Source organism: Vicia villosa, unplaced genomic scaffold (assembly GCF_029867415.1).
Source record: "Vicia villosa cultivar HV-30 ecotype Madison, WI unplaced genomic scaffold, Vvil1.0 ctg.000219F_1_1, whole genome shotgun sequence".
NCBI lineage: Eukaryota > Viridiplantae > Streptophyta > Magnoliopsida > Fabales > Fabaceae > Vicia > Vicia villosa.
In genome coordinates, this window is record NW_026705083.1 from 316,002 (window position 1) to 340,145 (window position 24,144).

Sequence of the window (24,144 nt, forward strand, 5' to 3'; positions counted from 1 at the left end):
TCCCAAAAAATATCGCGCTCCTCCATATGTCAAGTATAATTTTATTAAAAAAGAAGTATGGGAAGAGTTTCTAAAGTCTCGAGATACCGAAAAATTTAAGGTTAGTAGGAGTTATATTTGAGTTTTTTATGATAGCATTTTTATTATGTTTAGTGGTAACTGTTTGATTTTATAATTAATAGGAAAAAAGTCGAAAGGGTAGAGAGAATGTGGCTAAGAATGTATACCCACATGTATTATCTCGTGGAGGGTATCGCATACTCGAGGAGACGATTAAAAATGAAAGGATATCATCAAGAGATGATTCTACATTAGATGATAATGGTAGTCCATCTCCACCGTCACGCCATGAGTTATGGAAGAGAGCACGACAAAAGAAAGGAGGAGAATACACATCAAAGTCTACACAAGCTGTTGCGGAGAAAATTGTAAGTAAAACTTGAATTTGAAATATATTTGCGGATTGTCATGTGAGCTTGCCTAGTCGTTGTGAATTGACATGTTTGTGATGACTAATTGATGCGCAAAACTTGGAATTAAATTGATTGTCATATGTCATACATACTTGAAGTCATGTCTCTATGTATCAAACTTCGATGTCTTGCTTGCTTACTCTTGTGCTAATTGTCATGAACCAAATTCTTGTGATGATGTTTAATTTTGTGGACTAAAATGTGGATTTTGGTGACTTTCTCTTGATTGTTTCGTGGCTGTACTAGGGTTGTTAGAGTCATAATTTTGTTGCCTAATTTCGTTTTGTATCCATCCTTGCTTGCATGTTCTTAAAGTGTTGATTCATATGATAAAATTTCAAAATTGAAGCATGTTTCCATGAATTTCTACACAAGTGTGCATTGCTGTCCCATATTAAATTTAGTTGTGTTTTTTGCATTTTGTAGGATTCTCTGGTTGAAGAAGCTGCAAAAGGTGACTTTGTTCCACATGGACGTAACGATATCCTAACAGCAGCCCTTGGAACATCTGAGCATGGCGGCCGTGTTCGTGGTGTTGGAAGACACCATAAACAAAGCACTTACTTTGGACGGTCTTATTCACGTCAAGGACAACACGTAGATGTGAATGAACAACTTGAACAACTTTCATCAAAATTGGAAGCAAAACTTAGAGCTGATTTTGATCAAAAGTGCAAGGCGTTGGAATAATCTTTTATGGAGACACTTAAGTCTATGGGTTTGTCGCAAAGTACTGATAATGCTAAATGCGTTGAAAAAATGGAATTAGTCGAAGCAAGCGGAAAAGGAAGTTGTTCAGCTGCAAAAGGAAGCACTAAAGAGGTTGAAGTTGACGATGTTCAGAGATTGTTACTCATGGTTCTGAAAATGGCTGACAACCACTTGGAAATGGATTTAAGTCATTGTAACTCTGCCATTCATTTTTATATGTCAGCTAAGTGTATCAGAGAGTTGTTGATGGGTTTTCATTGCCTTGACGTGTCTACTCTACAAGTTTGGAGCACGTGAGTACATTTTCTTCTTTTATTACTTTCAATAGGTTATATCTCCATCACTTTGAATCTAATGTTTATTTTAAAATTATTCAGGTATATTCATCGTCTATGTATTGATAATTCCACATCAGAAGTGTATGGAATTATGGATCCTGCTATGTGTATATATAATGATGATGTGCCGAAATCTTTAGTAGATGTTAGGAAATACGTACAAGAAAAGTTGATGTCGCAAAACAAAGTTTGCTACTTACTACCACTTGTTCATGCGTAAGTTTTTATGAAATTCTGTTTTCTATTTTTTAATTTTGATAACATAGATATTTTATTTGACTTTTTGTATTTCCATACACATGTACAGAGAACATTGGCAATTATTTGTCTTGTGTCCAAGAGAGAATACTGTGGTCTTCTTTTGTTCACTTAATTGGGATGTTGATAAAAACACGAAGAAAATTATTTCAACGTAAGTTTATCTTTTATGTGAATTTTGTTATAATATAGTATATATCATATATATGTGGCTGAATATGTGGCTGAATATGGAGTTTTATTTGAATCAGTGCTTTTGAGGTTCATCAAATTTCAAATGGCAATAGAAAAAAGGCTATTACATGACTTAAGCCCGATGTAAGTGTGATGTAAATTATAATTCTATATTTAATGTTATGATAATTATTCATTAATTATGTCTTTCATTTTGTAGTCAAGGAAACAACATAACAATACTGATTGTGGATACTATGTGATGAAAAATATGTTGGATATTGTCTCTGCCAATATAACTGAATCTTGGATGCAGGTAATAAAATAACTCTAATTTGTTATTTACTTTGCGTTTTGCAACTTAATAGGAATTTTCAAAGAATAACTCTATATTGTTATTTATGTATTGTAGGTATTTAATGATCCTACAGAATTGACACAAGAAGATTTGTATGATTTGCGACTCCGTTGGGCAAAATGTTTCTTTGAGTTATATAAAGGATAACTTTATGTTTCTCGTGGATGCGTGTTGGTTTCTCAAGTGCGCGAAAGTACTTTATGTTTCTTTGAGATAATTATCTTGTAGTAGAAAATCGTGTGTAAACCTTTCTTATCATTTTGAACACTTGTTTATTCTAGATTAATATTTTTGTATATTTTGACGAACATATATATGCATCTTAGCTATTTGGTCTGTGTGTTGTGAGTAAAAAATATATAGCGACCTCTTTGGTCTGTGTGGCTTATGTTTTTCAAATAAAAAAATTCAATATTTTTCACATCAGACATTTTCCCTAAACCGATGTGAAAAGCAGTCTATTACATCGGCCACGTTTAGAAACCGATGTAAAAGGTTGCGTATTTTTTTTTTAATAAATTTTTTTATTGTTTTTCACATCAGACCTATGAAATCAACCGATGTGGTATGGTGACTTTCACATCGGGCTCTGACCCGATGTAAAATGTCTCAGACTTTTTACATCGCCTGTGTTTACATCGGGCCTAGAACCGATGTAAAAAGTCTTTTTCGCCCGATGTAAAAACTATTTTCTGTACTAGTTATGGACTTCCCTTCACTATTATATTAAGAAATTATAGATTAATACTAATACATTAGTTGTATCAGTTTGAAAGATAACAAAACAACATACAAAAACATCACTATTCTTTCCTCTAGCACAATAAAATAAAGGAAAGAAAGATGGTGCGACGGCACCACCGTCCACCACATAGTTAGTCAATTGAAAATGAAATAAGCAAAACGATACCTTAAGTGGTGACGTGAGAAGAAAGAAAAGATTGGAGGTATGGTTTCTTGACGGAGACGTTGTTGGTGTCATCGTTGAGTATGAGTCGCCTTATCCACCACCACGGAAACTAATTTGCTACATGTCAATCAAGCTGCTCCATTAGTTATCAGATCCTGATCTTGACTGTAAGATTTCAGAATTTGACGACCGTGCTAAATCCGAATCGCCGCCATCACATGCTTTCAAAATTGTCGTTACACTATTTTTTTCTACTACTCCACCTAACTAAAAAAAATATAAAAATAGTCATATTGATGCATACAACAGCTGTTTGACACTTTCTACTTTGATTAGTGTGAAGCCATGTGACATTGATGCTCCAGCTGCTAAGGTTAAATAAAAAGTTGTTGAGGGTAAGAGGACTAGTGGGGGGAGACACTCCCGTTGGTATAGTATGTTTCAAATGTGGGAAGCCAGGTCATAAAAGTAATGCATGTACTGGAGAGGTAAAGAGGGGTTTCCGTTGTGGTAAAGTCGCGTATGAAGTAGCTAATTGTAAGCACAAAGAGGTAATTTGCTTCAACTGTGGCGAAGAGGGACATATTAGCACTCAGTGCCAGAAGCCGAAGAAAGCATAATCTGGTGGGAAAGTGTTTTCTTTAGTAGGATCTCAGACATCTAGTGAGGACAGACTAATCGGAGGTACATGTTTCATTAATAGTATTCCTTTAATTACTATTATTGATACTGATGATACTCATTGCTTTATTGCTGCTGATTGTCTGAAAAAGTTAGGTCCTGTGTTGTCTTCGATGAATGGAAAGATGGTCGTTGTTATTCTAGCTAAGGGATCGGTGACTACTTCTCTAGTGTGTTTGAAGTGTCCTTTGTCGATCTTTGACAGAGACTTTGCTGTTGATTTAGTTTGTTTGTCGTTGAGTGGATTGGATGTGATATTGGGTATGAACTGGTTTGAATATAACTATGTTCATATTAATTGTTATAACAAATATGTGTGGTTTTCTACTCCCGTCGAGGAGGAGGAAATTGGTTTATTATCTGCTAGACAATTGCGGAAATTGGTGCAAGATGAAGCTTAAGTGTTTTCGTTAATAGCGTCGTTATTTGTTAAGAATTAGGCTACAATAGATGAATTACAGGTGGTACGTGAATTTCCTGAAGTCTTTCTCGATAAGATTCCCGATGTACCGGCAGAAAGAGGAGTTGAATTTGCTATTGATCTTTTCCCTGGTACCAGACCTATTTCCATGGCACCATACCGGATGTCAGGATCTGAGTTGAAAAAGTTGAAAAAGCAACTAGAGGATTTACGTGAGAAGAAGTTCGTGAGACCAAGTGTATTACCTTGAGGAGCTCTAGTGTTGCTAGTGAAGAAGAAAGATGGAAGTATGAGGTTGTGTGTTGATTATAGACAGTTAAATAAAGTAACAATCAAGTACAAGTATCAACTTCAAAGGATAGATGACTTGATGGATCAATTGGTGGGTGCACGTGTGTTTAGCAAGATTGTTTTGAGATCAGGTTATCACCAGATTCGAGTGAAAGATGGAGATATTCAGAAAACGACTTTCAGAGCCCGATACGGGCATTACGAGTATTTAATTATGCCTTTCGGTGTTACTAACGCGTCAAGAGTGTTTATGGAATATATGAATTGCATCTTTCATACTTATTTAGATCGGTTTGTGGTGGTATTTATTGACGATATTCAAATTTACTCTAAGCCGGAATAAGACCATGCCGAACATTTGAGGATAGTATTGCAGGTTTTGAAAGAGAATAAGTTATATGAAAAGCTGTTTAAATGTGAGTTTTTGTTAGAGAAGGTTAGTTTCTTTGGTCATGTCTGTAATACGGTGGGAGAAATGACTTTTATTTTTACTTCGCAAACAAATGTTGCGGTGAGTAAGAGTCGCCACCGACTTTTATTTTATCCAATTTGGAAAGGCAAAAAAACAAGAAAGACCTTTGAAAGATTTTGAGTTCGGGGGGTAGGTTATACAAAGGGAAGGTATAAGCACCCTTTGTATCCATGGTTATCCATGGGCTCTTAATTGCTTAGCTCACTTTGTTTGTTTGAAATGTTTGAAAAAGTGTAGTGTGTGTTTAGAAAATCAATTTGTTTTGAAAATGTCTGAAAAGACAATGTTAAAAAACGGGAGTCTGAAAAGCATTTGATTTGTTGTGAGCAAACACTTAAGAATTACCCACCCTAAGTTTGTAAGGTCTTTCTTATTCTAAAGACTTTCCTTGAGCGATAGTACTATCCATATCATTTGAGGGTAGGTAGTCCTATACATTGGATGTGTTCGGGACATCGAGGGTCATCGTATAGTCATAGGGATATCCTCACGTTCGAGGGACTTGACTATTTAATCGAAAGGCAACAGAAGAGGGGAAACCCTAAAGGTGAGTGTGTGCGAAGAGTGTGTTAATTACAATTATGTTAATCTTGTAGTTAGTGATCTAACGTTGCTTTTAAATCTTGCCATACAATCCTAAGCATACATCTAAACAGATATATGAATGCAGAAAGTAAAGGCAGAAAATAAATCCTACGTTATTACAAGGCTTCGGGGATTAGTGATACATAACCAAAAAACTGGGGGAAAAGGTAAATGCGGGAAAGTAAACGCTAAGTTAAGCTATTACAAAAATACCCTTGCGACCTATACATTGATTTCTAGAATTTTAAATGAACACTTAAATAAATAAAAAATGACAAGCATGCGACAATCATAGAGTTTGAGAGGAGAAGAAGAATCGAGTTGTAAAATTAGGTTTCAAGGAGATTAAGCGAAACTAGTTATTAAGTTAATTGTTACTCGAATTCTAAATTAATTATGAAAATAACCCTAATTAGTTAATTATGTACAAATTAGAACTAATTAAATTAACCTAAATATCTAATTGATTTTAATTAATAAACCTAAAAAATTAAATCCTAACTATTAGGATAGTTGAAAATATGTCAAAATTGAGTAAATTAAAACCTAAATCCTAATTTTTTTTTATATTTTTTAATTAAGTGATAAATTAAACTAAAAAAAATCCTAATTAAAATTAGTGAAAATAGTGGTTATATTGGTTATTAGTTTAGCATTGGTTAATCCTAATTATTAATGATTAATTTAGCATTGGTTATATTGGTTGATTAGAAAATAATGGAAAAAATAATTAAGGAAGAAAAGGTTAGAAAACATGGTAAAAAATGATTGTGGGAGCCAGGGCTCGAACCTTAACCTACTCCCTTGGGTTCACAAAGAAACTCTCTTCACCAACTCTGCTGCTTGCACTATCTGTCAAGAATATCATCACTAATAAAGAAAAGCGAAAATACGAGTTAATGGACCAAAATCAGAATTAGTCAACGTGGACCCCAGTCTCTTTTGAACAAACCAATCGCACGTGGGAAGAGAATTCAGATCGTTGATTGGCCAATAGAATTGCGCCGCGTGTGGTCCATCACTATTCATCGTTGTAACACCCTGATTTTTTTACAGCGGGAGTGTATTTTTTTTTCTTTTTAAAAATAATAAATTCTTTTAAATAAAAACATTTGTGATCATTTTTGATATAGATCTGAGTAAATTTTTTTGTAAGACAGTGATTAGAATACTAGGCCTCTTTTATAAATTATTTTCTCAATGAAATGTTTAAAAACACAATCAAACATAATGACAATATTTATTTCAACAAATAAATAAACAGAGTTTACCACAATTACAAGTTACAGAGAAAACGGTAAGGAAGAGTAAAACAAGACTTCAACAACAACCCCTAAGCTGATCATTGGACTCTAACTGAAGATGGTTGGGTAACGACGACCCACAAACAACTTCAAGCCTCCCACTTATCTACACCAGACTGGTCGTCTTCCTGATATGACTCCAAGTCACCACGATACCAGTGAATCTCACAATCTAAAAAGAACCTGGGCGTCCAGCACCAGATCATGGATAACGTAGAGGGTCACCATCTAAATACAACATATAAACCAAGAATACGCTATACGAGATATGCAATACATAGCAACATATAATCAACAACATATCAATTCAAACCAGTGTAATATCAAATGCACAAATATCCTACCAATGCAGACTCTATATGAGTGTGATCGCCCTAACCGGGTTCCTCACATGCATGATTCCGGAATTTCAATCCCTTCGCAAAGGGTCGTGGTATCGCTTTAAGATTTAGCACCACTAAGGTGATAGGTATCTACCCATCAATCAGACTCAATGATCCACTTCGGGATAAGGTGGTTCCCTCTTGGACACGCACCCCGTGCCACCTCTCCGGTGTGCACCTCGTGACTCCTCTCCGGTAGCCACGTAACTATGAAATGCATGAGTATATATATGTATCACAACTTAGGTATTTCATGGTCATAACTGATCCATCTCAAATAGCCCACCTGGCATACACATATCACATATATATACAAATGCAACATCATTATTTCTCAATAATCAATTCATATATTTATCCAAAATCATATGAAAGAACAGTCACAAATTTATCATCATAATACAAACACACATCCCCAACTGGGCACACAAATAGTATCACACAATCAAGCAAACAACTCACAATTTCACATAAAAAAAACAATTACACATACATTCAAGTATTCGGCATTTCCGGTCTACATGAGATAGTTAGAGAGTGCCCTAACCTTAGCAAGCTTTCCACACGTTCAACTTACGTTATGCGAGCACAACCTGTCTCTCGACAAAGTCTCATGTCTGGTTCACACTTTCAACCTTTTTAAAATACATAACTTAATTAAGTTAATATAAATCCAACTACATCCATAATTATGGCTTTATCTAGGCCACTTACCTAATCAATTAGGTTTAGATTTTATTACCGTTTACCTAATCATTTATATAAAAAAATCTTTTCAATTAAAAAATGGTTCTTCTCTTGTAAAATGAAATAGAATATAAAATACAAATTCAAAGAGTTTCTAAAACACTAGTTTAAATTCATTTATTATTTTGAGCAATTAAATACTTTGAATATAGTTGATTAAAATTATTAAAAATAAATTGTTAAATATACAAGAGAATAATATTGATTATTTTTTTTGAATAAGGTTTATTTATAATAATATAAACATACCGATTGAGATTAAAGTTAAAATCAATAATTTTTATTAACCTCCAAATATTTAGTCCAAATTATGCAATCCAATATCATAAAAATAATAATAATAATAATAATAATAAAAAAAAAATAAGAATAGTATTTCTTATTTAAAATAATAAACTATTTCGTTCTTAAATCTTTAGACATCATAACTCTCTTTTTAAAACATATTCCAAAATAAAATTAACCTTTATTTAGACTAGAATAAAAGTATAAATATATTCTTTTATTTGATAGAAATGGAATAATAGTTGATATACACACTATTAGTTCAATCTCCAGTAATTTGATTCTGCTAACCAAAACGAGTTCTGACATTTTTATTTCTAAACAAAATTTATTGATTGTTCTTAAATTGTTATTGAATTATTACCAACCATAAATATTCAGAAATAAATTAAAATTGAATATAATAACAAGTTGATTAAATTTTGAAATACAAACAATAAATACAAATCTTTTATTTAAAATGGTGATAAATTAATTTATGATTAAATACATTTCTATCTCAAACTTCATTTTACTTTTTCTAGACGTCTTCAACTTAAAATCACATATATAAATATAAAATTATTTATAACACCTTTAAAAAATATTAGTTCCCATGACCAACAATCATATTCAAATATTTATTTTTAACTCATCTTGGATATATAGAAACTTAGTGATATATAGATATTCTTAGAGAGAGAAAAATGTAAGGTTAAGAAACTCACCCTTTACCACAGAGATGACAGAAGTGGCGGTTATGATTTTCGGCATGGTTGTGAGATTTTCGATACAATGGTTTCTAGTAAAAGGTTGTCCGATCATGAATTTCATTTGTGGGTTTTGTATGTGTTATCCAGATAAAAAGATTTGTAGGTTTATTTTTCTTTTTTCTCACATAGTAACAAGTTCTTAGTTTCCAGTCCAAAGATCATGAAGATTTAATAAAGTTTTTTTTTTTGTTTTTTTTAAAAAGGGTATGTCATGTTATCTTAGTTATATAATTCCTAACTTCTAATTTCAAGATCAATCTTCCAATAGATAAAAATGGTGGAAAGAGGAAACTTTTGTGAAGGTTATGGTGTTGTTCAAGTCTTGGCCGAGTGACAAAAGTGAGGGAGAATAAGAATTGCTTTTTTTTTTCTTCATATCTCACTAACACTTCATTTTTCTTCATAATCTCTTTTGACAAACAAAGAAATGAAAGAAAGTAGCAGGTGGAAGAGTTTTTACTCGTGAGAGGAGATAAATGAATGAAATGGAATGAGTCTTAAGACTTGTTTATATAGAAAGTCTAAAATAATTCTAACCATTGATTGAATTTTGGTATGTGATAAGGTTGATCATTAACTAGTAGATCCCTCTCTCTCACATTCCAAAGTCATGATTACTAGAAAGAAAATATCATCATATTTTTAGTTATCACATGGAAGTGATATTAGTTTATTTACTTTTATTTTTAACTGATGCCGACATATGCAAATAAATTTGGAAAGGATTGTATTTTATTTGAAATATACTCATAAAAAAATATCCGGAACGATTAACAGTCGAACACGCGTTTGATCAAAAAATAAAAATGAACATATTAAAATGATCTATACGGTACGAAGTTTATTAAAACAGACTGAAAATGATCAAAATCAAAAATAAAAATATCCAGTTAAAAAGGCTCTGACAGGTAAATTTATGACCGTAAAAGCCTTCGAAAACATAAAATGAGCTTACCAACACGATTTACGCGCAACATAGATTAATAAAATATTCTGGTACAAGTCAAATCTCAAAATATTTTGCCTACTAATTTTTCACACCGTGTCGAATCGCTTCAACCGGTCGGTCTATAAAACTCCTATTTAAATTTTGACAAAATAAAAATATTTTGCATGGATAATTAAAACTATGAGAATATGGTACTAATATTAATAGAGTTTTGGTAGTACTTCGGCATGGTCTCAATAACTCTGTGTTATTTATAGACAATTATATAAAAAAAATCGATAAAATAAAATTGCATAATACTATTTAATATTCTCAAATTCTAATTTATGCTAACGTACTTTTACGGGTCTTACAATCGTCTTCTCCAAAATCCTCCCCTGAAATTGCTACGATTTTGCTTAGGTATTGCTACGGTTTTTCTACGAATATTTCGTAGCTATATCTGCGACCTTGACACCTGCAAAAAAACGTCAAACAAAACAAAGTAACACCGTAGGCCACCTAATTACGACCTTGTGAATCCAATGGGCATGGTTTCGTGGTCTGAAACTACACGCAACGACAAGTCTGAAACTTTGCAAGGTCCAAGGCCTATCAATGGTAGACGACAGTTTAGAGCATAAAGCTCGCATGTGATGCGTTAGACCTACACCAATTACTCTCAGGAACACATTAAAATAACCATCTTGCGTTAAAACACAACAATAATTAACATATAGAAAATTCAACGTGAATGGAGAAGATGACCCTGGTATGTTACGCTTCAGGTGTTACCAAGCATGGTCTTGAATTTAATCTTACCCTTTGACGTCTCAGGAAAGGAATGAAAGGGTTTGCTGGCCCTGAATCTTTCTGAAAACGAAGTTCTTATGTGCCCTAGTTTTGAGAGTTTTTTTTGTGAGTTTTTTAGGATTCTTGATCTAGGTTTTCGTGGCTGCCAGGTTAAGAAAACATGGAAAGAATCAAATGGAATCATATGTTTGATGATGGTGAAAATTTGATTTGATTTTTGTATGAAATCTTTCCAATTTTGGTTCCACTATATTTTCAACCTTTTTCTCATTGATTCTTGGCCCTTGGATTGATTTTGAGTGATCAAATATATTTGGAGCATTAATCATATAATATTTTATGATTTTATTTGATTTAATTTGAATTTAAATTGATAAAATCAAAAATAAAAGAAATAAACTCATTAAAAAATAAAAAATGATCTATGGGCCTCTTATAAACTCATTGTCACGTGGATAACTCAATATTATAGGCCCATTATCCAAAAGTTTGAATTTGCTCATTTAGGGTTTCATGCTTTTCTTGAATTTTAGCCAACTTCTGACAATCATAATTCACTCAAAATTTATCCTATGAATGTGTTCTAGGACTTTTTGGAAAGCTCAAGATGTCCTCTACAAGCCACTTTAGAACCTTTTTTGCATTTGGAGATTTTATCTTGATGATATTTGCCTTGACAAAAAAACAGCTTTTTGTGAACTTCTATAAGGACCTGTAATGTTTTGGCTAATATCTCTCAAATGATGCATTTCTTGGTCTTGGGCCCAACATCAAAGTTGTAGAGAGTTGAATTTACTTGAGAATGAGCTTTGGTTGGAGAATTTCTGATGAACCATGTGAGAGTTATGCTCAGTTAAAGTTTTGTTGACTTTTAGTTCAAAAAAACCTAATTTAGAAATTTTGAGTTTTGTTGATTTCTTAACGTTTCTTGATGAATCATGATCTACTCTTGATCAAATGATGAATGTGACTTCATATGCTTGATATTGACAAAAAATCAGGAGTTTTGACTATAAATTGACCATAGTTGACTTTTAGGTCAAACTAGTCGACTGTTGAACATTTGAGCTTTTGTTTGGGTAATCTTGTCAATCAGAGTTTGAAACTTGGTGTGAGTATTCTTTGAAGCATATGAGATGCTATGAAGTCCTCTTAGAGCCTTAGAACCTAATTTTACCTTGAGAGGAGCAAAACCTAATTGTGGGCTTGTTGCTTAGGAGACAGATAGTCATGCCTATTTCTTGTGTGGCCTTGAGTAGCTGAAGATCATATGAGCCAAAATATCTTGAAATATGATGGGTAAATTTTAGGGTATGACAATATCATTTTAGGTAGTGACATTGCCATGGATCCATCCAAAGTAGATGCAGTGTTGCAGTGGGAAACTCCAAAATTGGTCATGGAGATTAGAAGCTTTTTGGGCTTGGCTGGTTATTATAGGAGATTTATCGAAGGCTTTTCTAAGTTAGCACTTTCGTTAATGCAACTGACTTGCAAAGGTAAAGCGTTTTTATGGGATGTTCAATGTGAAAAAAGTTTTACTGAGTTGAAGAAGACGTTGACGACAGCTCCAATTTTGATATTACCTAATGTTGAAGAATCTTTTTTATGTATTGTTATGCTTCTAAATTGGGCTTAGGTGGTGTGCTTATGCAGAATGATAAGGTGGTAGCTTACACGTCGAGACAGTTGAGGATTCATGAAAGGAATTATCCTACGCATGATTTGGACCTAGCCGCAGGTATTCGTGTTCAAAATTTGGAGGCATTATCTTTATGGTTCTAGATTTGAAGTGTTCAGCGACCATAAGAGTTTGAAATATTTGTTTAATTAGAAGGAGTTGAATATGAGGCAACACAGGTGGTTAGAATTGTTAAAAGACTATGATTTTGGCTTGAATTATCATCCGGGTAAACCTAATGTTGTAACCGATGCTTTGAGTCAGAAGACATTGCATATGTCAATGATGATGGTTAAGGAATTTGAATTAATTGAACAGTTCAGAGACTTGAGTTTAGTTTGCGAGAGGACACTAAAAAGTGTTATGTTGGGAATGCTGAAAATTAATAGTGATTTCTTAACAAGAATCAAAGAAGCCCAAAAGTTGGATGTGAAATTGGTAGATATGATGGTTGGTGGTAATCAATCAGAAGATGGTGATTTTAAAATGGATGTACAGGGTGTGTTGAGGTTTTGCGGTAGAATTTGTACTCTAGATGATGACGAGATGAAGAAGATAATTCTTGAAGAAGGACACTGAAGCAATTTGAGTATTTATCCTTGGGCTACTAAAATATATCAAGATTTGAAGAAATTACTTTGGTGGCCTGAGTTGAAACGTGATGTAGCACAATTTGTGTATGCATGTTTGACTTGTCAGAAGTCGAAGGTCGAAAATCAAAGAACCGTAGGATTGATGCAACTATAGACGTTCCGGAATGGAAATGGGATAGTATATAGATGGATTTTGTGACGGGGTTTCCAAGTACTCCTAGAGGGCATGATACGATTTGGGTGATTGTTGATCGATTGCCGAAATTGGCTCATTTTGTTCCGATTAATATTAGTTTTCCTGTGCCAAAGTAGGCAGAGATTTATATCCGTGTGATTGTGAAGCTTCATGGTGTTCCATCAAGTATTGTGTCGGATAGAGACATGAATTTTACCTCTGAGTTTTGGAAAATTTTTCACGACACATTGGGCTCTAAGCTAAAGTTTAACTATGCGTATCATCCGCAGAAAAACGGTCAGACAGATAGGACTATTCAGTCGTTAGAGGACTTGTTTGAGAGCTTGTGTTCTTAAGTAGGGAGGTTCATAGGATATTTACCTTCCGTTGTGTCATACCCCAAAATTTGCCCATCATATTTAATCATATTTCAGTCCATCTGACTTTCAAATGCTCAAAGATACACAAGAATGAAGCATGCAGTCTCTCTCCCAAACAACAGCCTCTAAACTAGGGTTTTGTATTTCTCAAAGTAAAATCAAGTTCTAAGACCTCAAATGGATCCCATGGCCTCTCATATGCTTCAAAGGGTCCTCATGCCAAGTTTCGAGCTCTGATTCATAGGATTGCTCAGTCAACTACTCAAATGATCAATAGGCGACTAGTTTGACCTAAAAGTCAACTGTGGTCGAAGTACAGTCAAAAATTTTGATTTTTTGTCAACATCCTCATTCTGAAGTATCATTCATCATTTGATCAAGGAATGATCATGATTCATCAAGAAGAGTTCAGAAATCAACAAAATCCAAAGTTTCTAAATTAGGGTTTTTGGACTAAAAGTCAACTGAACTTTGACCAGTCATAACTCCCACATGGAATATCAGAAATTTCCCATCCAAAGCTCATTTTGAAGGAAATTGAATTCTCTACAATTTTGTCTCCCACAAGCCAAGTCCAAAAATGCTGCATTTGAGAGATATGAATCAAAAGATTACAGGTCATTTTTGAAAGTCAACAAAGACACCTTTTGGGTCAAAGCTCATAACTTGAACATGGTAAACTCAATTGAGATGAGACAAAAAGGAGGTTTTAGAAGACATCTTGAGCTTTCTAAAATGGTCAAGAACACCTTTATAGGGTTAAAATTGAGAGAGGTACACATGGTTAAAGTTGGGCAAAATTGAGAAAATGCATGAAGTGCAAAATGAATAATTTTGATCTTTTGAGCCCATGGGCCTAATTTTTGGATTCTAAACTTATCCATAGGTTAATTCAAGGCCCATAAATATATTATTTTATTTTTATGGATTTTATTTATATTTATGTGAATTTTCATTCATTTAAATGTTAAATAAAATAAATAAAATATAAGATGAATATATTTAAATCAAGGATTTATTTTCCAATCATCCAAATATGAATCAAATTTCGTGGTAAATGTGATTGGAAAGAGATGAATATAATTGGAGCCAAAAGAGAAAGATTTTATGCAAAAATCAATGAAATCTCTTCAAAATTTTCTCTCACCAATCAACTTAATTTTCAAGCAATCTTTTGCCCTATTTCTGATCAATATATATACCCAATACACTCAGCATTAGGGGAGGAAAAAAATTTGGACAAGGAGGCTAGGGTTCCAAGAATCAAGTTTTCAAAGGAAAGGTGCAAAGTTCACATCACGAGTTCAAGCAAGTTTCAATTCCAAACAATCGTCCCAATCACATCTCAAGGCAGCATAAGGTAAGGATGAACCATGGTGGAGGCCCCATGACGTGTATTACGTTTGTACCATGTTCATGTTCTACATGTATTCTTGAATTTTTATCTGCCATGTTTTGATGTGTTTCAATCGAATTTAACGCCTTAAATAAGTTTCTGGTAGTATTTAAGACAGGCTAGGACCTCTGGAACGAAGCTTGGACGTAGAACCATGGAACCACCATTGTTAGGGCAAAAGCAAGCTCCTTCATCGGGTTTAGGGTTACGTGAGTTTTTAGACCAAACGAAGGTCATATTCATGACCAGGGGACGAATTTAAGGCAATCTGTACGTTTGGTTTTTTCGCTTAACTCGATGTTGTAGGTTTATGAAATTGCAGAATTTGCTAGGATATGTTGTTGCAGAATCGGTAGCTAAATCGCAGGAATTCCGTAGCTAAATTTGGAGTTTGAATTGATGAAGATGGTGAACAGCAAAGGAGACCTTTTGACCGCACATGGCCTGGCGTGATTGGACAGTCAACCAAACGCAGCTCTCTCTCTTCTTTTTATTGGACGACGCGTAGATACCTGGCCCCACATTGACTCGGTTATGTAGTGTTTGATTTGCCTTTTTTTATTCAAGATTGATTCCATAACAGCAAAAACGTGTTGAACTAGTGGCCAAGTGAAAAGGGTGAGAATCTTCAAGACCCAGGTTTGATCCCTAGGTCAGTCTTGTATTATTTTTTATTTTCATTAACGTGCAGGTTCTAAAAGAATCCAATTCACCCATTCCATCGCACGTCCACAATGCACCCTCACGCTACGACCATCAGATCGTCAGCATCCAAGATCCAACGCACAACAAGATGCCAGTCCACCATGTACTTCCAGCCATACCACACTAGATCCAGAGCTAAGTTTTTTAATTTTCCTTTTATTTTTAATTACATAAATGCTTACATTTTATTTTCTTATTTTCTTTTTCTATTATGATTATTATTAGTTATGTTTTTATTTATTTTAATAAATTAGTTTTTTATAGTAAAATTATAACTATTTATTTTTTAATCGTAAACTCGATTTTTCCACAATTTTATCAATATTTGCTTTTAGACAATAAAAATTATCATTTTTTGTATATACTTTTAATCAATTAATTTTTTTAGGTTTGTTAACCTCGATCTATTTATAAACCCTAGTAGCCTTAGGTTTACTGGTAGGTGTTGCCCATTAACCCTGATTAACTTGCTCCCTATTTGGGGTTTTGCCAGTTCATTTGTTTGCCTAAATTATTATTATCTTAATTTTTGATCTGCCACGTTATTGTTGAGGTCTTTAATGCACTAACATTTTTCTTCTTTGCGCCCAATTTTCAGGGTTAATCAAAGAACTTTCAGGCACGCGCCCTACCAGATCAAAAAAGCTAAGTTTCTAATTTCTTTTGTTTAAACACCATTTTATTTTTATTTCGCATCTTGATTAAAATAGGGTTTACGTCAATAGTCCATGAATCATTCATACACTAACCTCTATTATTTTCCTTTTAATTTTCAGAGTCAGTCGAGGGTTCGAGGGAGATCAAGGCATTCAAGGATTTTTACTGATTATTGTTCCCTCTTATTCTTTTGTCTTTTATTTCCCTTTCTCCGCAGGTGTTTATTGTAATAGCGTAGGACTTTTAATTTTTGCCTTTAAATTTCTGTATTTTTTTTAACTGCGTGGATAGTAACCCTAGGGAGTGATAAACCATGAATTGAACATAGATCACTAATTTACAAGATAAATATCATCGAAGTTAATCACTTGATTGTGCCACACACACACATTTAGAGTAATCCCTTCTTGTTGCCTGTTGCCTGTTGCCTCTAATTATACTAAAAAATAGTCAAGTCCCTCGATTCCAAGGATACCTAAAGCAAGGTTGCCTTTAAAAGATTGAAAATCATCTAGTCCCTCGAAGTTGCCTCGGTAAATGATGATTGTCCCAATTGCTAAGGTATCCTCGCATGATGCCTAAAAATATTAAATGACTATTATATCCTTCCCTTAGACTACCTGCCCTCTTTATGGCAAGGGGCAGTCTTATAGCGAACGCTATCTCGATGACCCTTAACATCCAATTGAAAGACTTCTTGCCCTCTCATGGTATGGATAGACCCTTTCGCCCGAAAGACTTAAAGAACTAAAAGACGGTCTTAGGGTAGGTGTTCTTAAATGCTTGCTCACAATCATTTCAAAATTCAAAATGCTTTTCACACCTCCTTTTCAAATCAATTCAAAAAGGCTACGCTTATTTACAAGCTAAAGTCTTTATTCAAAATCTTTTCAGACAAATCAAACGAACAAGTGAGCTAAGCAATTAAGAGCCCATGGATAACCATGGATACAAAGGGTGCTTTACACCTTCCCTTTGTATAACCTACCCCCTGAACTCAAAATCTTTCAAAGGTCTTTCCTATTCTTTTTGCCTTTCCAATTGGATAAAATAAAAGTCGGTGGCGACTCTTGCTTACCGCGACATTTTCTTTTAAAGTCAGTTCACCGTATTACAGAACTGGCGACTCTGCTGGGGATTTTTTCGAATAAAAGAGGGGTTACCTTAAATTTTAGGATCACTTTAATTGTTTGATTTGTTTGTTTTATCTTTAAAGGTTGTTTGGGTATTCTTCTGTGTGAAAGATCCTACACCCGGATCTAGTGTACCTTAGGTATGTGGCAAGAGACCAGGGAGGTTGTACGACATGTATCGTTATGGTTGAACTGGTGGCCACCGTTAGTGCGACACTTTGGTTTGTCCTGATGGCCCTTGAAAGTGATCGAGGAGACGTTTGGCTACCGTGTGGTGTCATAAGCACTAATTCTCCCTTAGAACCTTAGCTGAACTTGACTTTGGCTTATAGGAAGTAGCGAGATAGCTGGCTTTGGATTCCTGACTGAAGCCGGTTGATACTCGATGCTACACTCATTGAGATTGGACTATAGGGATGCTTTTGGCTGGCCAATCGAGTGCCATGTTGAGACAATGCCCGCGAGAAAGATCAGGGATATGAGCACCATAGAACCCGGTTACTATTCTAGGACAGGCTGAACCAACTAAACGTCAGTGGGGTGGGTACTTACCTACGAACTTCATGCAAGCCTTTAAACCTAAGGACACTTGTGTGACTTGTTTGTGTTTGCTACTAACCTTTGTTTTCCTTGCAGGTTTTGATTGTAGGACATACTTGTCCTTATTACCTTATGCTTTACTTAATGCATTACATCTGCATGACATCATGACATCATGACATCATAACATAGCATGATCGACTAACCCTTTCAAGGATCTTAAGAATTTAGGGCGCACAATTTCAGGTACTCTTATCAAGGACCGAATTCCTAATCAAGGGGCAAGAGGATTTATTTTCCTCTGGCCACATACCTTCCAATTCAGAGACTCAGTACCTATCAAGGGGCAAGAGGATTTATTTTCCTCTAGCCATATACCTTCAGATTCAGAAGTATCCCGAATCAGAGGCGATGACCCACTCGATATGGTGAGCTTGATTCTCAAAGAAGGACGTTCAAGGACGAAAGCCAAGATCCTTCATACGAAGTTGTGACTGATTCAATGTCTAAATGTCGCAAACTAAATTTCCTAAAGAACCTTGAAAATATTGCATTTGCATTTATAACATTGCATAACAGGTTTCCACAATAGGTCTCTCATCTTCTCTCGCTGTTTATTTCAGCATGAATGGATCTCGAGCAATCAGTCAAAGACCTTCAAGCTCAGAACGCCCAGTTCCAAGCTTTGATCTTGAACTTGTCCAAGGGGCAAGACGAGCTGAAAACCCTCTTGACCAAGAAGGAGAAAAAGACTAGAAGATCAGTGGGTATCCTTAACATGGGAAGAAGATTCCGAGGACCACTCAAGAAAGCTGAAGAAGTTAAGGTTTCTAAAGAGGAGGACAATGAACAAGACGACGACGCTAGTGTCAAAACTGACGAAAAAAGCAACCACGATTTTGTCAAGCCCTCTGAGGAAGAAGAGGACTATTACTATGAGGACGAACATCCTGATGACAAGTACAAACTGCTGGAAGAACGTATGGAAGCCATGGAAATTCGGAAGGTACCTGGGCTAGACTTTGAGGAACTATGACTCATCTCTGGAGTTGTTATCCCTGCGAAGTTTAAGACTCCCACCTTTGCTAAATACGATGGGGTCTCCTGTCCTAAACTGCACCTGAAATCCTATGCGAGGAAGATTCAGCCTCATACTGCCGATAAGAAGCTATGGATCCACTTTTTCCAAGAGAGCTTATCTGGAACTCAACTCGAATGGTACTATCAACTAGAGGGTACCAACATACATACATGGGAAGATTTGGCAACTTCTTTCTATAAGCAATACCAATACAGTTCTGACCTAGCGCCAACCCGCATGCAACTACAAAGCATGTCTATGGGTTCTAACGAAAGCTTCAAGGAGTATGCTCAAAAATGGAGAGACCTGGCTGGCAGAGTTCAACCTCCTTTAGCTGACAGAGAGTTGGTAGATATGTTTATGAGTACACTGACTGGTCCTTTCTATAGCCATTTGCTGGGTAGTTCCTCATCTGGTTTCACTGATCTCATATTGACTGGGGAACGTGTCGAGAATGGCATCCGAAGCGGTAAGATTCAAGCTGCTACATCCCCAGGTGTTATAAAGAAGCATTTCAATGGGAAGTCAGATTCAAATGAGGTGTATGGTCAGAAAAGGAATCACCAAGACCAATCTGTTGGGGCAGTTCTGATCTCCACACCGGCGCCTCAAAAAGATCGTCAAAACAAGCAAGACATGCCTAGGCGTCAGTTCACAAAGATTAATATGTCACTGGCTCAAGCATTACAGCACCTATTGAAGTCAGAGTTAATCACTTTAAAGGATCCTCCTAAGAATCCTAGTACTTCTGCTCGTAGTTATAATCCCAATGTGAGGTGTGCATATCACTCTGATAGTCCTGGTCACGATACGAATAGCTGTTGGACATTGAGGAACAAGATCCAAGATATGATTGATGTTGGGGAAATTGAATTTGATCCTCCTGAGACTCCTAACGTAACTGCTAATGTTGTGGATGGCTAGAAGGAGGGACTTTCTGACCATTAGTTTTACTTTCATTTGCAAATTTCTATTCTGTTTGTTTAAACATTCGACTTATGATAGACATTATCTGTTTTAATAATCATCATCAGTGCATTGCATATGTTTATCTTGAATAAATTATTTCGCTATCACTCATTTTAAACTGTGTCTTTACTTTGCATATGTTTTGTGATACTCAACTCCTGCTAAAGCTGTATGCCTTTTGAGGGAGGATGACGAAAACGATACCGCAACTTCATACAATATGCTTTTTAACAGACTATGCTGATGATGTACAGGCATTGTTTCAGTTCCTAAACAGTGGAGATATAAGGATGTTAATCCCTCGTCAACCCCTTTGAGCCTAAGAAGTAGAAGTTTTCTTTCTTGTACAGTTCAAAACCCTTAATCATAACCCGGGGCAGGGTAGTTACTCAGTTAACTCAATTATACCAGCCGCTGTTTATACCAATAATGATGGGTTCCCGTAACCATTAAGTCAGGCAGTCAACATCCACCAAAAAAAAAAGTTGTCAAGTCAAAACCTATGAAGGAGACTTATTAAAAATCGAAACATCCCGCTGACTGTAATCTCAAAATAAATAGTTCGGGCAAAAGTTAGGGATAATAAAATCAAAAAAGAGGTCACTTCAAATCCTCGACAAAAGGAAAAAATTACAAAAAAGGATGACTGTCTGTCCAAATAAACTGCCGGTGCTTTAACCATCACAAAATGTCGATGTTACGATTTTAAAGCTCTACTAGAGCTTAAACGCAAAGTTAACTAAGCATAGGATCGAAGAACATCACGAAGATTGGGAAGGGTACAAATAAATTTTGAGCATTTATCCTTTGTTTCTTAAACCGTGAACCAAGCCATGTTACAACCCTTGAAAGTCCTAACTGAAGCACGGTTAGTTCAAAAGCATACGGTCACAAGAAAAGGTATCCCGACTCCTTAAGGTTTACCAAAAATGCTGAGTTGGTACTTCATTTTTTTACAAACGTCACGTTTTTACAAATATCACGCTTTTACATCTCCTGTTTTAATGTTTTTCAAAAACTCAAGACAGACGTATGCATTGCATCTCATGAATTCATTATTAAACATATTCTGCTACATAATTTCAGATGTTAGCAGCAGAAAGAATTTGCACATGGTATGACTAATGACTCAAAGTTATCCCGACCAACAAAGATTACTCCGAGAAGCAATGTCTCCTACGTATACAAGGGGCATGGCACGTTTGGCCCAATCGATCTGGGGCAATCAAGTCAAGATTCCAAAAATCTCTCAAATGCCAAAAATTCAAAGGCATACATCCCAAGTGGGTTTCAAACTATTTCCCAATCAACATGGGACATTGTCCTGGGCCTATGATTACTAGGGGCATGTCGCCCATAGTGCACATCTCATAAAGTCCTCGAGAGGCGAATCTTTCCAAAGTCTCTACTAGCAGGGGCAAATCTATGCAAGTCCAGCTTGACATCTTGATCAATACTCAGTGGTGTGTCCTAATCAATATAAGTCCAGGAAAAGCAAGAGCTATAAATCACTGGGGGCAAATATTCAAAGCATTCATGCTTTCCCACAAAGCCAGTTACACGGGATCATATCCCCATAGAGTAATCATTAAGAAGATATCTTCAAATGTTCTCGTCCCGACAAAGACTTAGTTCCTCCACAGAATTTACATCTTCGACACTGCCGGTTCTCCGATACCTTTCTTGTGTCCAAAACAGGGTTATCCATCTCTCTTGTCCCAAGTCAAGGTGCATCAAGGATCATTCATACAAACGGCTCTCATCCCCAAGCAGAAATCATAAATCCCCAGCTGAGCATCTTCAAGACAAGATCAGACATCAAAATCACAATGATATAGAGATTTATTTTCTCAGTCAAGAAAATCACTCCAGATAGCATAAATCATATTCATGCACCATATATCATATACATATCCATACATTGCACATAGCGTCTCATACAAGTCCCTCATTTATTTTGAGAGACTCATCACATAATACATGCATCATGACATTTCATAGAGACTAACTTTACCTTTTTCAGGATACTGGTACCAACAGATAAACAATATCTCCAAAGATTCGATTCGGTCATAACGAACGGTGCTGACACGATCAACATTCAAAGATTTAATCATGACACTCAATTCAGAAAAGACCACGACAATGGAGTCACGACAACTGAGTCACGATAATGGAATCACGACAACTGAGTCACGATAATGGAATCACGACAACTGAGTCACGACAACAAAGTCACGACAACTGAGTCACGATAATGGAATCACGACAACTGAGTCACGATAATGGAATCACGACAACTGAGTCACGATAATGGAATCACGACAACTGAGTCATGATAATGGAATCACGACAACTGATTCACGATAATGGAATCACGACAACTGAGTCACGACAACGAAGTCATGATAATGGAATCACGACAACTGAGTCACGATAATGGAATCACGACAACTGAGTCACGATAATGGAATCACGACAATTGAGTCACCATAATGGAATCACGACGATGGAGTCACGACAATGAAGTCACGACAACGGAGTCACGACGATTGAGTCACATATCTAATCCGGTATTCGGTTCAGAAACAATCATGACAATGAAGTCACAACGATGGAGTTACGACGATAGAGTCACAACAATCAATTCACTCATATGATTCAGACGCTCAGGGCAATCGAGCCAACAAATTCTGACACCACAGATGCGGTCTAATGTACGACTCAGTCTGACGCACGTCAATACATCAACTGATGGCATCTGTAAGCCCATCTCCGACAAACGCCTTTCAATACTTCAAGCTCGGATATAGTCTAACGTACGACTTATTCTGACTTTCATATTTATCCAGATCAGATGGCATCTTTAAGCTCGTCTCATACATCTCTTCCAACACTTGGACGGCATCTTTAAGCCCGTCTACGGCAAAAGTCCCTGCTTCAGCCAGGGCAAATTCCTGGGTATTCTAGTGTTCAATCCTCTTCTACCTTCAGATTCCGACAGGCACATAAGCCAATCTACATCCTCAGATATAAGAAGATTGAACAGGGGCAGCTGTCATATGTTAGAACAAGATTTGTTCTGATCAATATTCTTAGTTTTGATGATAACAATGTATATGAATTTTGTATGAGATAATGTGGTACTCTAATACTATGCAATTTCCATTTCAGGAATTATATAAAGAGTATGCACAAAATCAGCGCAAGAAGCACTGACTCAGAAGGTTCAGCATGCAACATCAGAACATGGTCTGGCAAGACATCAGAAGATGGTCAAGCAGAATCAGAACATGGTCTATGGAAGCATCAGAAGGACTTGAGATCAGAAGCAGAAGCACTGAAGTTCTCATGGTATCACGCTCAGAAGCACTTCAAGGTCAGAAGACAAGAAGATGCTCTGCACCAAGCTGTTTGACTCTGATGATATTCAAACGTTGTTCACACAAACATCAGATCAAAAGCAAGTACTAGCTGGCAGGCTACGCTGACTGACAAAAGGAACGTTGAAAGCTATGAAAGGCAACGTCAGTAGACAGAGCGAAAGCAAGGCTCGAGGTAGTTGACAAAAGAGTGAAACATTAAATGCAATGCTGTACGGAATACGCAAAGCATTAAATGCTCCCAACAGTCATCTTCTCAAGCGCCTATAAATATGAAGTTCTGATGAGAAGCAAGGTTACGAACCACGAACTACGAAATACAACTCTTGCGCAAATATACAGAAACGCTGTCAAATTCAAAAAGCTCTCAAACTTCATCATCAAACTCACTACATTGCTGTTGTAATATCTTAGTGAGATTAAGCTTAAACTTAAGAGAAAATCACAGTTGTGATAATAGCTTTATTACAAGCATTGTAACTCTTAATAGAATTTGTTTACATTAAGTTGTAAGAACTAGAGTGATCAGGTTGTTAATCAGAATACTCTAGAAAGTCTTAGAGGGTA

General features: G+C 35.7%; 3 protein-coding genes and 1 long non-coding RNA gene across 4 annotated transcripts; 3 read left to right on the forward strand and 1 right to left on the reverse strand.

The window, feature by feature from the left end:
- Nucleotides 1-1,187: 1,187 nt before the first annotated feature.
- LOC131625551 (uncharacterized) lies at nucleotides 1,188-2,086 on the forward strand. The gene is made up of 4 exons (XM_058896403.1): nucleotides 1,188-1,477; nucleotides 1,562-1,738; nucleotides 1,830-1,934; nucleotides 2,032-2,086. Exons 1-4 carry the CDS (start codon nucleotides 1,188-1,190, stop codon nucleotides 2,084-2,086), a joined length of 627 nt encoding a protein of 208 aa, XP_058752386.1.
- A 1,930-nt stretch (nucleotides 2,087-4,016) lies between these two features.
- Nucleotides 4,017-4,574, forward strand: LOC131625552 (uncharacterized). The gene is made up of 2 exons (XM_058896404.1): nucleotides 4,017-4,286; nucleotides 4,365-4,574. The coding sequence occupies exons 1-2, from the start codon at nucleotides 4,017-4,019 to the stop codon at nucleotides 4,572-4,574; spliced, it is 480 nt and encodes a 159-aa protein (XP_058752387.1).
- Nucleotides 4,575-6,835: 2,261 nt separating this feature from the next.
- Nucleotides 6,836-9,602, reverse strand: LOC131625537 (uncharacterized). The gene is made up of 3 exons (XR_009290880.1): nucleotides 9,099-9,602; nucleotides 7,907-7,994; nucleotides 6,836-7,159 (listed from the first exon to the last, which is right to left on the reverse strand). It is a non-coding gene; the product is annotated as an uncharacterized LOC131625537 (long non-coding RNA).
- Nucleotides 9,603-12,229: 2,627 nt separating this feature from the next.
- Nucleotides 12,230-13,689, forward strand: LOC131625553 (uncharacterized). The gene is made up of 4 exons (XM_058896406.1): nucleotides 12,230-12,383; nucleotides 12,524-12,662; nucleotides 12,745-13,015; nucleotides 13,471-13,689. The coding sequence occupies exons 1-4, from the start codon at nucleotides 12,230-12,232 to the stop codon at nucleotides 13,687-13,689; spliced, it is 783 nt and encodes a 260-aa protein (XP_058752389.1).
- The last annotated feature ends 10,455 nt before the right edge of the window (nucleotides 13,690-24,144 follow it).

Bases quoted from the DNA above. Each gene is read 5' to 3' on its own strand.
- LOC131625551 (XM_058896403.1), top strand. From the start codon at position 1,188: ATGGGTTTGTCGCAAAGTACTGATAATGCTAAATGCGTTGAAAAAATG. The intron at 1,478-1,561 runs GTGAGTACATTT...AAAATTATTCAG, and splicing joins ACTCTACAAGTTTGGAGCAC to GTATATTCATCGTCTATGTA. The intron at 1,935-2,031 runs GTAAGTTTATCT...TATTTGAATCAG, and splicing joins ACGAAGAAAATTATTTCAAC to TGCTTTTGAGGTTCATCAAA.
- LOC131625552 (XM_058896404.1), top strand. From the start codon at position 4,017: ATGAATGGAAAGATGGTCGTTGTTATTCTAGCTAAGGGATCGGTGACT. The intron at 4,287-4,364 runs GTGCAAGATGAA...GATGAATTACAG, and splicing joins CTAGACAATTGCGGAAATTG to GTGGTACGTGAATTTCCTGA.
- LOC131625553 (XM_058896406.1), top strand. From the start codon at position 12,230: ATGGATCCATCCAAAGTAGATGCAGTGTTGCAGTGGGAAACTCCAAAA. The intron at 12,384-12,523 runs GTAAAGCGTTTT...AATTGGGCTTAG, and splicing joins AATGCAACTGACTTGCAAAG to GTGGTGTGCTTATGCAGAAT. The intron at 13,016-13,470 runs GTTGGTGGTAAT...GTGCCAAAGTAG, and splicing joins TGAAATTGGTAGATATGATG to GCAGAGATTTATATCCGTGT.